Source organism: Mugil cephalus, chromosome 8 (assembly GCF_022458985.1).
Source record: "Mugil cephalus isolate CIBA_MC_2020 chromosome 8, CIBA_Mcephalus_1.1, whole genome shotgun sequence".
NCBI lineage: Eukaryota > Metazoa > Chordata > Actinopteri > Mugiliformes > Mugilidae > Mugil > Mugil cephalus.
In genome coordinates this window covers 23,554,232-23,568,127 of record NC_061777.1, presented here as the reverse complement: position 1 = coordinate 23,568,127, position 13,896 = coordinate 23,554,232, and the positions used below count along the sequence as shown (strand labels likewise).

Below are 13,896 nucleotides of genomic sequence, written 5' to 3'. Positions count from 1 at the left end.
TTCATTCTGACAGGTCGTTTGGATGAAACATGCGTGTGTAGTTAAGGTTCGTAGTTAATGTTCTTCACAATAAGAGTGACACTCCTTCCACTTTTGCACAACATCTGAATTAGGACGGCTGCAGATTTTACAACTTCTTGAGAAGAGGCTGGTTAATGTGTAGTTAACGATGTGTCATTCAGTTCATATTCAGTTGTTGAAGGAAAACTATCCTAGATGTCTCTATTACAGATTTTCTGAAAATCTGATAAGAATTTGTGCTAAATTTGGATGGAAAATCAACTTGGCTGTAAAGATATGACCCTGCAGAACATGCCGTACTCTTTCAGCCCCCTTGAGCAAGCTGTGTTTGATTAGATAGTGTTCAATATCGCCATGCACATCTTCACTGCACTGGACAGGAGTCAAACAGTCACTCTGCTTGTATTTAAGTATGTAGTCCTCAGAGTGGGTTATTCTGTTGCTGCCTATGTCCATCATACACAAGGATGCCAGCGTTTTAAGGCAGCGTTGCAGTATCAGGAAACACCCTACAGTATTTTGCCCAGCATAGCATGCCCCATCTCCCTTGTTTACAATACTCTCAGCAGTGTCTGCAGCTCATGTACAAGAGTACATATCACAGCTGAGGAGATGGTGGTGCTGAGTCAAGCAGTGTCTTCACAGTGAGCTGCAGACTAGTGACTAGTTTGTGAAATATATTGCTGGAAAGTTGATAACCAATGAAACAATGACTCTTTTCAGTAAGATGGTGTCCATGCCAATGGTTTCATGCCCATTGCGTCTGTTGGTAGCTGTGGTTTGTCACCAGGTCTGCAGCAGAGTATCTCAGTACGGTGGGGGACTGAGTGACCTCAGTTTGTGAGACGCAGAAAACAAACCACATCCCCATCTTTTACTTTCTACTGTCATGTTTATTGTAATCGTTCATTGAGTGGAAGCTAATGTGTGAGCATCTTTGACCGTGCATTTTTAACAGGGGTGTCAGTGATTTTAATCAGGGTTCACAGTGTGGTTCATTCTTCTTCATTTACAAAGGTTAAACTTTAAGTTAGCAATCGTTTGGCTGCCAGTGCCATATACTCTAAGTGAAAGTGAACAGAAGGTCAGTCTACAGACAGCAATAGTCTCGCTTCGCTCCACTATCAGCCGCTATCTGAGTAACCCTCCAGAATGGCCGTACTGCCCCCAGTACATGCACTCTCTGCACTTTTGCAACTTATCTGTCTGTCACACTTTACCAGTCAAGCACTTTGATCCGTGTTATGCCATCAGTGTACCTCGTAAGCACTCTTAGGACACTTGTAAGGATGTTATCAACCACAGATTGCATTTGACCAGCAGAGATAGAGCTGCTCCGGCATCCATTTATTTTAACATGCCGTACATTTATTCTACTTTCTGTGTTGAGATGGCAGTGTAGACGCTGGTGTTTCCCTGCCATCTGCCCCAAGTATGTGATGAGTCAGGAAGCTGCACCTCATCTGTGATAAGGTGACGTTCTGCCTCCATGGCGCACATTTATATTTTTTAAAAAATCGCTCAGCTTACTGCAGTGTACCTGCTGTCGCTGTTGTCCTTGAAGCACAGCTACTAGTACAACATAACATGGACTTTACACCCCGGTCAAAGGGTGATCCCATAACCCTGTGGGCCATCAACAACAATCACAAACTGAACATTTTTGTGTGCTGACACAGGGGATTTCACAGTTACAAAATCACACAAACTGATGTCGAAACCCCAAAATAAGCAGCTAAGCCGCTCATGGATAAGACAAAGAATTGATATATAAATAGGAGCTGGAGGCTGCTATTGTTTCTAGGCCTGCACTTCCTCCTTCTCTGGGCCATGGATCAGCTGCACCTGCAGGGCAAGAGACAGGAGGAGAGGGTGGAGGTGTTGGAGGGTGGGAGGGGGGCCGTTGTTAGACTGAACAGGACAAAGGGAGTGAGGGGCAGAACAATGGTAAGGCCTTGTGGTGGAACTGGAGCGAGACACTGTGTCTGCGAGGCCGCCGGCCGACCAGCCCCTGAAGGAGCCTTCAGCGCCACACAGGAAAGGGCTTTCTCCAGACCTGGCTGAAACACACACACACACACACACACACACACACCATCCAACCACACACTGATATAGACAAACGCGAACAATGGCGGTCCCCCATCCTGACCGAGACCTGGACATGACTCTGCTATAACTCCGGGGAGTCATCTCACACGCACTCAAAGAACAGCCTGTCCTGCGCATGTATGTGTGTGTGCGCGCGTGTGTGTGAGCGGTTACTAAAGGTCAGAACATTTCATGGAGGATTCGGCCCTTCAGGGTTTTATCACTATCTGCTTACAGAGCTCTAACTCTCCAAGGTGGACACTTCATACCAGATACATCTTGTTTTTCTCATGTATCTCAGGTTCAAATAAAACCTTCAATGCGCCTGAAGAAGCTGCAGAGACAGTACGACTTCGGGTTCTCATCATAAGCAACATTACCAACTATTTTCTTGCAAAATAATGCTACACTCCTGCTTCATATTGCATCAGAAGAATCACGGACGAACCAGACCTAAAGCTAGTGTGAATATATATCCTCTTCATGGTTTTCAACGAGTATATTCAAAACGAAACAAGAATTTGCCGTATTTGCATGTTGTATGCAAAATATGTGGCCCAGATACAAAGAGAGATGCCATTGGCTGCAATCTGGTTTAACGTCTTCAGCAGGGTGGCAGCTCGGATGGCCGTGTTGTTGGTCAGTCCACCACTTTTAAACTGTAATGACATATTTTATCTACCAATTAGTAAAGACATGAAAAAATAAACAAATATTTCTTTTAAATTTTTGCCTCACGTCCTTCGTGTTAAGCTCGTTCAGGTTTATTCCTACCTTGACTTCACGTGACTATGAAACGGTCTCTGAGTATTTGACAGCAGTTTGAGGAACATGCAGTTTGGTTGGAGTTCATATACTTCTAGACTAAACCTTTGATTTTTCATTGTGTGTGGGTGGAAGCCCTAAATTACAACTTTGTGATAAACTGCTACAACTTCAAAGAATGTGGACCTTTGCACTTCAGAATCATTAAGCACGTTCAAAAATGGGGAGAACATGATGAATTTTCAGGGGAACAATTTGATCTTACGAATGTGCCACATGGAGACGGTGTTTCCTTTGAACAAAACCACTCCTGCCCTATATGCTCATATTTTCTGTTCACAATACAGTGGATATTCTATTCTGTTTGTCAAATCAGCAAGCACCCACAGAGACAGGAAAGACTGCTTTCGCAAGCCACGGTGTGATTGTGAGCCTTCATGATGATTTGAATGTTTTGCTTTGGGTGTGTTGGAGCGTCATGGTGGATGCTTGGCCCCTCTGCGGGTGCCATTCAGGCACAAGGGGTCACATCCGACGCAGACCACTGACGCAAAATGTCAACGTTAATGCGAGGCCACGGCGAATTGCGCACTAGAACAAGGAAGAGCATGCACAATGCAGTGACTCATCCAAAAACAACAAAGAGGACCCTCAGACTGTGCTGCTCTAATCCCACGTGAATGACATCTGTGCAGAGACAATCAGATTCTGCAAATGTGCCAAATTCCAGAGGTCCCTATTTGATGGCGACAAATGTGTTTCATTTTCGGTCTCTTTTGTATTCCCATCATGAGCTAATCCGGATGATGCCACTACACAGATGGGGCCCCTGTAGGAAAAGCAGTGAGTCAGACAGACCGGCGCTTCAAGGAAAACCCTCTGACAGTCGATGCCCATTCTCTTCCTGCATTCCTCTTCTTTTCACACATTTCACCTTCTTCCTGGATGCATCTTACATCACCATGACCCTCTGACCTTTGCTCCATCCTGACCGGCCAGTCAACCAGCTGCTTTTGACACGTGGTGCGGAAAATAGGCCAGGCCTTTGGACTGAACCATCAGAAACATTCTTCACCAGAGCAGACAACTCGGTCAGTGGGAGAAAAGGAGAAGGAGCCTGGTTGTGACACATCCCGCAGTCATTTATAGCAGGCTTAAATTTCATTGTAACGTCAGGATCCAGGTTTCCAAGGATCCTGGAACTCATGATTAAGCGGGAACATTTGAGTGTAGTAGTCACAGTCAACCAACAGCTTTATTTTCCAGTCGGTTACTGCCACACATCCAGATGACTATTCAGAGAAAGATAGAACCTCCAAAACTGTATTTGTGTGTCAAATAGAATAAATAATGTTTACTTTTTTTTAAAATTGAATGACTTTCTGAATAACCAGAATCAATCTTTGTGTTTGGCGGAACAAACGCAAGGCTAAGTAAGAAATAAAACAGTATAAAATATAGGCGGATGTTTTGTTGTTTGGAAAATGATACAGGTCTAGAAACTCTGAAGAACTCATTTTGAGTTCATTCGGTCAGAGGTTAAGACAGACATCAACATGCCCAGCCATAAACATAAAACCACTGTCACAATAAATCTAATTCTCAACATTAAACATTACTCCTAACTGAGGATCAACAGTGTGATGATATATTATAGACTAACATACTAGTATAATAATTATAATAATAATTAATATGATAAATCCAAACACTGTGCGACTATTTCTAGCAGCCATAGTGGGTGGCTGACAGTAAACGCCCCATTTGTTTAGAAAATCCTCTTAAAGTAAGCAATGTGAGTTAAGGTCTGTTCTTCCTCTTCTGATAAATAGAAATATAATGATTTTATATCACACACACACACACATCCAATTTTGGATCACTTCATTTTGCCTTTCTCAGAGAAGGTCCAGCAGGCTGGCTGAATTTATGATAAAAACAACCCAAATGCCAAATGAGAAGCCTTTTGTTATCGTAAGACGAGCCAAGTGTCGCGGCCCACGTCATTTATCAACCAAGACCCGGATCCAGGGCTGTTGATTTTATGGGAGCATCTCCCAGCCATGCGCTGACTAATCCTAAGCCTGTGTACAGCTCATGCTTAGTTCCTCATCGCAGACTTTGGTTTGAACCGGTCTGCACTGGAATCGAGTTGACAGCCGCTCCCTGCACTGTAATCACTAATCTAGCACCTCTCCATTTCGCCTCTTTTTTTCTCTCCCTTTCTTTATCCAACCCCCAGTGGCTGCGTTCATAGAAAAACTGGAATATTTAACCGCAGAGAACATGCCAAATCTTGTTTTAGCTGAACAAACGAGGAAAAAATAAACATGCACGAACCATTTCTCTTTGTTCAGGAAAAATGGTTGACTACATACTTTTGTGGCCATGTAGTCTCTCAGTTTATCATCAGTGTGTTTCTCAGAAGACAGAGACACGCACTGAGCGACACATTGTTCTAAACAGAAAAATATTTAAAAAATAAATATGTATTTTATTCCAGCATTTAAGTTTAGTTTTCTATTTATGTAATATGTATTTAGTTTGGTGGCAAAAAAGACAACCTTTCTCAAGTGTCTTTTTTTTTTTTTTTTGTCATAATTGTGATTCTATTTATTTATATAACATAACACTGGGTACATAAAGATATTTCGCACACCTTTAGTTCAACTGTAGTTTTTACCCTGACCCTCTTCAACTCTACCCTGGATGTTCCTCTGTCTTTGTCTCTGTCTCTGCGGTTGCTGTCCTCCAGGCTCGCAGGCTGTCTGCCACAGTGTCTGTTGACATCAAAGCTTTTGCCGTTTCTAAGGCTGATGAAAGGCAGGAAGAGGGTGGGAGAGTGCAGGCCCGAGTCCAACGCTGCACAACGCTGCCAACACAGCAAAGACAGCCAAGACAACTGCCTTGAATATTTAGCTTTCTTTCCCTTAACAATTGGATAGCCCTAAAAGGAAAAGGGGGCCAATAAAAGAAAGAAAAAAAAATCCCTGCCTGGTGTGAGATACACGAGCCAAACAAAAGGGACAGCTGCAAGATAAAAGAGTAAAAATAGAGCGTATTATTAACAAACTGTGATAAAGTGGCAACCTCGACTGAAAAAGAAATGTATATTATTAGATTCTTCCTTTTTTATTATTAATTATTATTTATTATTATTACATTTATTTTTTAGATATGCGCTTGTTGGTTTACATGGCCAGACTAAGGAGAATTCCCACTCTTGTCTGCTCATCAAATTTCATGCTACTAAAGCATTCAGTTAGTTTAGCACGGCATGACCTGGCGTTGTCCAACAGTATCAAAATCTGCTGAGTAGCTCCTGCCAAACACACCCAAGACACTTTATATATCCTCTGTTTAAACACAACAAGCTGTAGTTTGACAGGAACTTTCTCAAGAAGATGAATGATTTAGTTTATGGTCTTGACATGAGATTATTTTTTTTTGCAAACCCTTGCAGTTCCAATTACTTCGTTGTGTTTATGGCAACTTTTAAATATAATATAAGTCCAAGTTTTACTCTCATTTATTTCGGATTTTGGTTTCCACCAACCATCAGGTTTTTTAGCTGCTAAATTCTGCTCAGGCTAGCTGTGTTTGTCTGGTGTTTGGTGGTTGGAAGGTAGTTGTGTACAGCAACTTTTTATGTGTGTTTCTATTTCATGATAACCACTTCCTGCTGTGTCCAAATTCCACGCAATAAAACCTGGGAGAGGAACACGAAACAATGAGAAAGAGAAAGAGAAAATGATGGCTTGTTCTGTAAAGCCAGACAGAGCTACAGCTAAAAGTAGCTTTTTTTTATTAATTATTCATATAACCCATATAAATATTACATTAGAGGTCCATCACACCATTTGATGCACTGCTGTAAAAACTATAAGTTGACTCAAATCAGTCATTTAAAGTGACCTTGCTTTGACTTGATTGCCTTATTATACATACTGATTAGATTACATTAGGTTTTATTCATCATACAAAGGAAAGCCCTAGCTTCCGATCAAACCATATATGGTGTTCAAGATTCACAGGTATAAGGATGGGCATCTGAGGTTAGTAATTCGTTTCTGACAGGAGACAAGCACACCTTTTCGAAAAGACACAGGTGATGATTAACCTCAGACTTCCACGCCTTGGGGCAACAGATACCGGAGTTTCCCATATCTCTCAGCACATGCGAGAACCGCCTTCAGTCCGATGTCGTCATGAACAACAACCCAGGGAACTGGTTTGAGCCGGTAGAGGGACTATCAGAGCAAGCAGATTAACAGACATCCACTCTGGTGATGTGTGTCTGCAGCTTAGCCTGCATACACAACCTACCAAAATGAGACCAAAAAGAGAAAAAGAAAAAGGTTTAGAAACAGGGTGTAAATGTGAGTGGTAGAAGAAATGGAGGGGTCACTTGAGGGGGTAAAGAATCAAAGGGTGCCGAGCAAAGCCTCCACGCGTCTAAACCCTGTAATGCTACTTAGACAGGCTCTTATCTAGAGCGCAGGGACGATTAAAAAGACTCCAACACAAACACGCTGTGCGGTGAAAGCCGTCCAACCCCCTCCACCCCCACCCTCTCCATCCCTGCACAACCTGAGCCAAACTGGTTTACGCCGGTCTGGCATACATGTACAGTCTGTGAGGGAAACCCAATGAAGGTTAACCGCATCGTCTCATGAGTGATTCTATTCCCTCCAGATGTTGTGCCTCAAAGAAAAACACAGACACAGGGATGCAGTACACTCATAGCGTGCCCCTTCTTTGTTCTTTTTTTTCCCCTTTTGCTAATGAATAATCCTAAATTACCTGACTCAGTATTACACGCAAGCTGCTGGAAGGTTTTAGTCATCTACACTTAATGTTACTATACAGTTCCTTGGATATCTGATGTGGGGGGATTCCCTGTAGATGACCAATACTGAGGTCATCATGTTTAATGGCAGATGGCTGAAATGAGATTTGGTTTCACTTTCTTATTTTTTTTTATTCCTACTACTAATTTCACTATTAGGCTTCTTTTTGTTCTCATCTTGTTTTTGTGCAGTCCGTCCTCCTCACGCATCCCTGGGCTCTAAAGGTCAGAACTTTCATATTTCCTCTGTACCTTAATGCAGCTTAACAAAGTCAATATTAAGCCTCAGCTGCTGCTAATATAAAGTAATCCACTACATCTGATCTGGATGATAGTAGTGACCAGTAAAGCATCACCTCCATACAGGATGAGACTACCTTGTAAATGACACACCTCAACAAAGGACAAACAACAGAGAATATAATTAAATAATTTATTTTTAAAAAATGACAAACAAGGAACGTTTCATAAATGCAGATCGTTGTGCTTTTGGAATTTGGTAACAATAACACATTAGTGGCCACTAATGAGCAGCGTTCATATGACAAAATGAAAGGCAAGGCATGTGTTCAGGACAGGCATTCGTGTAGGCAGGTTTCTTCGGCACTGAAAAGTCTCATGTTGCAGCTCTGCAGCATCAACACAGTGATGTGCACCTGTACTGGGGGCTGCTTCACAGTCACGCATCCACAAGAATGCTTTAGTGAGTTCAAGTCTCGAGGGAAGTCGCGTATTCCCTTCTTATTTCCAATCACATCATCCCCCTCTTCCTGCTCCGGGCAGGACTCTCCGCCGTCGCCTCCGTCCATGAGGCGACAGCTGCTGCGTGAGTGATGTCCTCCGGGCGGCGGGGCTGCTCTTTCTCCTCCGCACCCGACGCGCCTTTCCAGGCGACAGGCGGCAACCCCAGTCACACTGGGAGCGTTTTCAGATTCAGCTCGCACATGAGCCGACAGAGACACAGTCGATTAAAGACTGGTAAAAACAGAGTCAACGCAGTTTCAGCAGATGTCGGACCATCCCCGCGATCTGGAGGAACTTGTCCTTCTTTCTCTGCTTCAGAGCCATCAGGGCTCGGGCCGTCTCCTCCGGGTCCTGCGTGTAGGAGAAGATGCTCCTCACCCTCTCCTCCGCCTTCATGTCGCCCGTTTTCTGGAAGAGTTTCATCAGGGCGTCCTGGTTGACGTTCTCGAAGATGTTGCCCACGGCCTTCTTGCGGTGCGCCGTGTCAAACTTGTTGCCGTGGACAGACGGGCTGACCCGGCGGCATTCGGAGTAGACGTAGGAAGACATCTCGGCTCTTTGTTCTCCGGGGTTTCTCTGCTCCAACTGTGGCCCTCCAACTCCGCGAGGATGAGTTGTTCGGTGCGCACTGTTTCGCCGGAGAGGCTCTTGGTTGGAGCGGTGAAGCGAGTGAGTGCAGGACGCAGCAGCCCGTCTGTATTTATAGCTAGTGTGTGTGGGCTGAGAGGGCTGAACCCTGCCGGGGCGCACTTCCAGTGGTGACATCAGCAATCGCGAAGCAGACAGAAGCGCCGCCTCTCGGTGCGCAGCTCACTGCGCACCGCGGGCCTGGCTCTGAATGATGAAACCAGTGTGCAAAAACACCACTCCATCCATCTGATTGGTACGAGGGACGTAAACAAATACGATAGTATAGATAGTGTAGTTTGCAGTGAAAATTTAATTAGCAATTTGATTAATCCCTGAAACCACTTACACTCAAGTGCATATTAAAAATAACTGAATTGTTGCAAATTCAGTAGATCATGTGCCCTCTTACACTAAATTCATTTAAAAAAATGTCAATTAAGGTGACCCCTAGACTGTGTGGTGGAGGTAGAACAAATATAAAAAAATAAAACTACAGTAGTATTTCTCATATTTACAGAGAACAATCTAAATCTGTATTTCTAGTATTTGATTATTTTTGAGGATAAATTCATGTAGAAACACATTTCTCATCTCGTAGCTGCTGAAGTGGACAGAACCTTATTGTTTGTGGACAAATCTAAGCATTGCCAATAAGAAACCCACGCATTTTCATATTTAATTATAATTAGTTTAGATAAACACCTTTCAGGATAACGTTTTGTGTCTTAAAAAGCAAACACTAAATTTAAAATGCAACCATATTTATCTTTTTGAAGTGAAATTGAAAATGTGCAAATGAAATTGGATGAACACACATGAACATGAAATATCTGCAGCCAAATCAAAGCAAGAACACATGCAACATTTCTAGTTTATCTGGGTGAATCACATGTTCTTAATATGATGCGAAACACAGATGTAACAACGGCAACATGGCGTCTTGGCTCATCTGAGTCATTTGCTTCTTTTCACACGCTACTCCAGCTTGTTGACGAGGACTAAGTTTATAAAGCACGAATAAGCCAAATAAAACTGTTCTCACACACAGAGGTTTGTTTACTGCAGGATTGTTCATATCCTGTCGCATGATCACCGTTTGTGATGTTGTCCACCTACAAACACTGCAGTCTCTTTAAATTAATACTTTTTACTGAAATTAACTGAAGGCAGTTCTGTTCCCAAAATGGCTACAAAAGATTATATCTTCCTATTCCAGTTAGCAGTGGGCTAAAAATATTCGGCTTCACTCTCTGGGCTGCACATGAGAGGGTTTCTGAGCTGTGTTTACAACTGGAGGTGACCCGTGGCCCATGCGGGCTGGCTGACTTGAGCTGATAAGGCTGCGAGGCGTTTCCCCACTTGAGGCTCTCCTCATAAACAACAGCAAGTGTCAGTCTAACGCCAGTCAGCTGTGGAGCTCACGCTGCCCTGAGAAACTTGCATTTGACCAAAAATGTCCCCTCTACGAGTGCGACCTCAGCCTGGGGCCTTAAATGGAGAAGGCATTCAGGAATAAGTGTCAGAGGAAGTGTTTTTTTCTTTTTTAATCCCCTACAGAATGAAGCTTATGCACGGTATGCCCGGCATGTGGCACAGACTATGAACAATAAACCAGAGATCCTTGCTGGGTTTACAAGGAAATAATACCCAGACCCTCGCTGACAGCTTTGTTTTCCAGGTCTGTCTGAACAATGTGTCGCCACAGGATACCTGTCTTGTCTCGGGATGCCATGACAGTTTCAAATGGGGACAGAGAATGTTGGTGCACTTCCTCTTAAAAAGCAAAAGGAAAAGGCATATTTATGACCCCAAACTATAGAAGTGCACAATGAGGTTTCAGTGGTTGGACGGAAACCGGAGCCTTGAGCCGCTGACCCTGCCCTACTCCTAGCACTCAACATTTATCATCCCAAAATAGACACCAAATTTATCTGGGGTTCAAAGGGTCTGTCAGCGTTTTCCCCCTGGAAAGGCATTCTCAGGAGACAGCGCGTTTACTCCCCTACCCATCCCCTGTTTAACATTTGGCTCACATTGCATAATCAGTCTTCCAAATGTCCTTAAATAGAGTCCAGGTCACAGATAAGACTCATCATGGCATGTTGAGACTTGAAGAATGTCAGAGATTTGTGTCTTCTTGATTAAGTAACAGGGTCAATGTTTAACATTATCTTTCTAGACCAGTTCTGCTCTGTTTCTGTCCTTCATCTTTGTTTATGACTGTGCTGAACTTTATGCAATCAAATCTGATAGCACACGTCTCAGAATCTGCGTCCAGAAATGATTTCCCAGTCGAAGCCTGTTTGTTTGTCATCTTCAGTTACAGAACTCTTTGAACTGGATGCATTTTGAAATGCTGATTCCACGTGTTATGATCAGAGTTTGCAACACCTGGGGAGGGTTACATAATTCAGCAGGTAGCCAGGCGTCAATCGCTGCACAGAATGTGTCATTTAACTAAACAGTGAAGTTCATGCACAGTAATTTTCTCTCAAAAGCAATCTCACTTCATTTAACTCTAGCAAGGGACATAATGGTTTTAGGGTCTCTGTCCAAATGTAGCTCGAATTTGAATAAAATTCCAAGAGACTCCTGCAAAAGAAAATGCACATTACCAGCAGTTTTTATCGTCAGCTGTGCTGCAAACATTAACAATCGGTTCATAAAGATAAATAGCTGATTGCTCTTGTCCAGTCAGGTCCGACAACAGGCTGCAACAAGGAGCTTTAGTTAAAAGTGCTCCAGTGAAAAGCTGAATATGTGACCTTTCTGTGTGTTTCATATATTTCTTTGACTCTGATGTCCCATGCTTCGCTTCGTGTGCAGTAAGACTTGTTCACTGAATGTGTTTCCACAGGATTTCAGCTCCATCCATCAATCAACATTTCCACCTCAGCAAAGTGTAAAATCTTCTCTCCGGTGATGTTTAGATCCACTTGTGTGCATTGGGGGCAGTTTAAAATTAAAAAAATTCTGAACCTAATATCTGCATCAATTTCCTTTTTTTAGATCTCCTCCTGAAAAAACAAAATCGTCAAACTCAGTTAATGACAGCTTCACGGTAAGGCCGAAATAAACCACCTTGGGTTTTATGGATGTGATAGATTTTGAAATACAATTTGTCTACTTGTTTCTATCACCAGGCCAGTTAATACTAATGTTATAGAAATATAGTGTATTTACGATGTATATAGTTATAGCATAGTTTATTTTACTAAATTTTACTTATATTTTAATGTTATTTTATTTTACTATATGTTATCTTTCTTTTTACTTGTGGTTCTTAAGAGGGTTTGTTATGTGCAACTGAGCCACTGTGACAAGCAGAGCAATTTACCTTGTGGATGATTAAAGTCTATCTAAAGTCTAGAGGCTATTCTAAATGCCCAGTTTCCACTCTACTTCTAAATGTATTACAGCAAACTAAAGCTAAATAATGTCATTAATTTCAGTTGTAGCAGTACTAAGTGGATATCTTCGCTGGATGCTCTCCAACTTAAAAATGGCACTGGGTTGTGTTTTAGTAACAGATACAGCCTGATCCCGGCACAGAGAGCTCCAGGATGAACCTTGGCAGTACTGTTCAGAGTAACACAGTGTGGCACACAGTGGTCTGGAGGCTGGTGTGTACCTTGAAAATCAAGAGTCAGTCCTCCAAACAAGATGACAGCTTGTTTGCCTATAGCTATATATCAAATGTTGGATCAAGCATTAAGAGTCCTGCCGATGCCGATGTCAATGTTTTATTTGCTTTCCCCACTGAGACTAGGATAAGAAGATGGATGTTTGTTTCATATGCTACAAAGTCATTTGTGCTGGAGGCACATCAACGCTCCTGCATTGTATACATTTGAGTACATGTGTCAGTCATTCTGGGCCAAAGTTCACCAAAGCCTCGAGTCTTTCTTTAGTTTGTCTCAGCAATTTCTTTGACTCTTGTTTTGTTTTGGAGACAGAGCTGGAACATCCAAACAAGGGCAACAGGCCAAAATGGGCATTTTCAGTGATTAGCAATTTAGCCAATTCACTGAACTGAAGTTTTGAAAAAGTACCTCCAGATACCCACAAATACCACTATAACTGGGCTGAGGTTTCTTAACCTCTTTGATTTCTATGTTATTTTAGATTAATCCTCTCATTTCCATATGTGCTGGTTATTTCTGATGACTCCGTGTTCTACTTGTATTTCTTACATGGCCTCTTATAGCAGTAATTACGACCGACAATACACCAGATTATAGTATTGATGGAGCCAGGTCAGCTGTCTTCCTGTATTTCCAGTCTGTTTGTTGTGACCTTCATGTTAAGACACGTCTAAGAGCGTGTCTGACTGAATGGGGAACTTCCCCAAAATATGAAATCGGCCCTTTCAAGGAAGTAGAATCATTTTTTTTAAATTGCCTTTAGCTTCTGACGACTTCCCTTTGGTGTAGATATTGCGGATGATGGCTTTACAACGTGTGTGGTACAAACTAAAATTGCATTTACTATTTAATCCAAGTGATGCGTCATTCTTGATGAAACAACCTAGTACATAAACCTTTGAACAGAGACACTTATTGAGACTGTCAGTGACGTAAGAAGACAAAATGACACATTTGGGCAAGCTAAATCTTCAGTGTTTCAGAGATGATCTCTGGTTACAGGGTGTTTGCTTTCCTCTGATATAGACACACTGTGCTTTCGAAACGCTTCAGTTCCTGTTTGCAGTTCTTCATGTTCAGTCTGCCCTGACATTTCAACTCTAAACATGCGAAGTAAGCAGGGAGCTTTATCAGAAAATGGCTCGCTGTGCT

General features: G+C 42.5%; 1 protein-coding gene across 1 annotated transcript; it reads right to left on the bottom strand.

Moving 5' to 3' along the window:
* Positions 1-8,145: 8,145 nt before the first annotated feature.
* On the bottom strand, positions 8,146-9,158 carry tcima (transcriptional and immune response regulator a). Its single transcript, XM_047592828.1, has one exon. The coding sequence runs from the start codon at positions 9,017-9,019 to the stop codon at positions 8,717-8,719; it is 303 nt and encodes a 100-aa protein (XP_047448784.1). The 5' UTR covers positions 9,020-9,158; the 3' UTR covers positions 8,146-8,716.
* Positions 9,159-13,896: the final 4,738 nt, after the last annotated feature.

Bases quoted from the DNA above. Each gene is read 5' to 3' on its own strand.
- tcima (XM_047592828.1), bottom strand. From the start codon at position 9,019: ATGTCTTCCTACGTCTACTCCGAATGCCGCCGGGTCAGCCCGTCTGTC.